A 3,248-nucleotide genomic window follows, 5' to 3' on the forward strand; every position below is an offset into this window, starting at 1 on the left:
TGCCTGTCCCACTCTATTCTAGTTCACACTGAGATCAACATTAGCTGCCTATGAATGCTGAAACTGACATGAACAGTAAGCACAGAAAGACAGTTCTTTTATCAGTACCTGGTAGACCCAGAAAAGGATGGTCAACAGGTTAACGTTGAGATTACAGACATGACATTAAATTTTAGGTAACAAAGATCTAGATCCAGTATCGGAGTAAAAACACATAAACTGACAGAAATGAAAGGAGAAATAGACAACTGAACCAAACAAAATAAAGATAATAATTGAAAACACCAGTGTTCTACTCTATAGAAGTGAGTGTAGAAATTTCTCAAAAAACTAGGATTATAGTTTCTGAGCAGCCATTGAAGGGGAAGTAACTGTGCGTGTGTGTGTATGTGTGTGTGTGTGGGTGTGTGTGTGTGGGTGTGTGTGCAAGTGCACATGTGGGTGTGTGGACAAGGAGGTGGGGGCAGACAAGTTAAGTGTCCCAACTCCTTGGACTCCCTTTGCTATTCTTTTTTCTCTCCCACTCCTATCTGATGGTAGGGTGGGTTTATATTTCTGATTCTTTTCATTAATTTCCAAATTTTCATAAATTTTTAGGTTGCGGGGTAGTGGGAAGAGCATGAAAGGAGAAAGGAGGAGAGTAGTGGCAGAAGAGCAGGAGGAGGACATGGAGATGGTGAAGAAGATTAACCTGGTGCTAAGAAACAGAGCTCCAGAGAAAGTGACAGAATTAGTTCTTGATAATTGCCTGTGTGTCAGTGGGGAAATTGAGGGCCTGAATGACACTTTTAAAGAATTGGAATTTCTGAGTATGGCTAATGTGGCACTCCGTTCACTGGCCCACCTTCCCAGCCTAAATAAACTTTGGAAGTTGGAACTTCCTGACAATGCAATGTCTGGAGACTTGGAAATTTTAACAGAGTAATGCCCAAATCTTACCTACCTTAATCTGAGTGGAAATAAGATCAAAGATCTAAATTTAGTAGAAGCTCTGCAAAATCTTAAAAGTTTGAAGTCTGGATTTGTTTAATTATGAGATCACAAACCTGGAAGATTACCAAGAAAGTATTTTTGAGCTGCTGCAGCAAATCACATACTTAGATGGATATGATCAGGAAGATAAGGAAGCACCAGGCTCAGAAGAGGAGGAGGATGAAGATGGAAAGGAAGATGATGAAGAGGAAGCTGGTTTCCCTGAGTGGAGCGAAGAGGAAGAGAAGACAAGGAGGAGGAGGAGGAGAAGGAAGAGGAGGAAGAGAAGGAGGAGGAGGAGGAGGAGGAGCAAGAGGAGGAGGAGGAGGAGGCCGGCTCAGAACTGGGAGAGGGAGAAGAAGTAGGCCTCTCGTACTCGATAAAAAAAGAAATACAGGATGATGAAGATGATGATGACTATGTTGAAGAAGGAGAAGAGGGAAAAGAGGAAGAAGGTCTCTGGGGGGAGAAGAGAAAATGAGAAGCTGAGGATGATGGTGAGGAAAGAGATGACTAGGTTGCTTAGTGACCACCCGCCCAGGGACCATGCTCACTGATGCTCTGGGTGTGCAGTGACACGAGCACATGTTTACTTCCCCCTGTATGATAGATCTTCTCTGTAGAAGATAATGTGTAACTTTTTATAGGAAAAGCGGGGTTTTACTATTTTTGCCTTATCATTTCAATTAGGATTTACTAGTCTGTTAATGATCAGATCGTATGTAGAGAAAGTTTTTCATTGATCCCTCCCACCATTGTGAAATTCTCTAGCAATTTATGTAGAATCTTAATTTTTCTAATTCAAGCACACTGTATTAGCAACTTTTAGCCCATAATTAAATAAGATTACTTTTACACAGGTATAGTTTGGTGCATTTCATTCATAAGGTTTTAAAGTTATTTACAAGTTAACTGAAACTCCAGTCAGCTGTAGTATGAAATGACAATAGTTTCTTGAATGATAAGTTGATTATATTTTTTGAAATGATACAGAGAGCTTTAGTTTGAAGGCAGTGACTTATTGGCTAAGGGTATTGGATGCTTGTTACATGCATTCTGTTGGAAAGCAGATGCAGGAGAGCACACTCCCACTCAGCAATATATTTCATGGACTTGGGAGGGGTGCTGTTTAGTAATTAACGTAGTTCATGGACTTTGTGATGACAGGTTAGCTTTTGTGCTTGAAGGAAAAATAGCAATTGCTCATACTAACTCCAGAGGCATGCGGTAAGCCCTCCCGACACACCCGGGGTTGCGTGCTGGGTCCCAGGTCCCCTTCTTCCTATAGGCAACTGCCGTGCTCCCCTCCCTTTCTTGCCCACTCTGTCCAGAAGTTTGGGCCCAAGAACTCCAAGGAAACCTTTAGTCCCATACCTTAGTCACCTTTTCAGATCTGGCTAGGTTTTAAATAAATGAAGTGGAAAAAACAGAAATTTTTCAGAACTTAATGTTGTTGATAAAATTTTATTCACCAGGTTCTGCTGAGGATAGAAGTAAGAGAGTCTTTTACCAGTCGTATTAGTATTTCTCAAATGCCTGGGCAGTTGCCTGTTGGTTTCCCAAAGGACTTGGATGCCAATTCTGTGAAGTATTTATGGTTTTTCTGAATAGAACTTTAATTATTCTTCCTATAGTTATAATGCATTACCAGATAAAACATTATTGGTTATGTTAGGTGGAAAAATATTTGTAACTAAATTGATATTATGATTGATTTTCAAGGTGGAGCTCATTACAAATAGAACAGTACCTGTGATAAGTGTGAGCATGTGTACATCTGGCTACTGAACAGAGCCTAACAAGGAGACAAGCCCCTTACCCCCCTCCTTGTTTTTTTTTTTTGTCACCAAGGCATCCTGTCCAAGGCAGTTGTGCTGTTTTAATGTTTGCTGTCTGAAATTTTTCTCCTTGAATATTTGTAACCTTTTTAAATTTTATTTTAGGGACGGGTCTATAGGGAGTTCAGGGTCTCACTGCTAGATTAGACTTGTGATCTGCTTGTTCACAGCCTCCCAAGAGCTGGAATTATAGGCATGTGCCACCACACTCAGTCTCAATGCGCCCCTCTGGGGTGGGGCTGGCACGGCAGGCCCAGAGATCGAATTCCTGGCCCCTGTGCCTTCTTGCAGGCACTTTAATCTGCTGAGCTATTTGGCCAGCCCTCAGAATATTTGTAAGTTTCTAAACAGTGTCAGTAAATTGAAGTTACACTTCTCTACTGGGACACATTGAAACCAGTATGGTATTGCTGCTGCTTTTTTAGTTTAAAATGGAGG

At 41.2% G+C, this 3,248-nt stretch overlaps 1 protein-coding gene across 2 annotated transcripts; it reads left to right on the forward strand.

Moving 5' to 3' along the window:
* Positions 1-667: 667 nt before the first annotated feature.
* LOC101565109 (acidic leucine-rich nuclear phosphoprotein 32 family member E-like) lies at positions 668-1,453 on the forward strand. 2 transcript variants are annotated; one of them, XM_023708729.1, is made up of 3 exons: positions 668-894; positions 1,016-1,188; positions 1,221-1,453. In XM_023708729.1, exons 1-3 carry the CDS (start codon positions 668-670, stop codon positions 1,451-1,453), a joined length of 633 nt encoding a protein of 210 aa, XP_023564497.1. The 2 variants fall into 2 exon arrangements, with proteins under 2 accessions (XP_023564497.1, XP_023564498.1); XM_023708730.1 differs by having other exon boundaries at positions 668-721; positions 1,086-1,184; positions 1,229-1,453.
* The last annotated feature ends 1,795 nt before the right edge of the window (positions 1,454-3,248 follow it).

This window comes from Octodon degus, unplaced genomic scaffold (genome assembly GCF_000260255.1).
Source record: "Octodon degus isolate 3935 unplaced genomic scaffold, OctDeg1.0 scaffold00506, whole genome shotgun sequence".
NCBI lineage: Eukaryota > Metazoa > Chordata > Mammalia > Rodentia > Octodontidae > Octodon > Octodon degus.

Coding starts and splice junctions, on each gene's coding strand:
- LOC101565109 (XM_023708729.1), top strand. CDS start 668: ATGGAGATGGTGAAGAAGATTAACCTGGTGCTAAGAAACAGAGCTCCA. Junction 895..1,015: donor GAACTTCCTGACAATGCAAT/GTCTGGAGACTT, acceptor AAAAGTTTGAAG/TCTGGATTTGTTTAATTATG. Junction 1,189..1,220: donor AGATGATGAAGAGGAAGCTG/GTTTCCCTGAGT, acceptor GAGGAAGAGAAG/ACAAGGAGGAGGAGGAGGAG.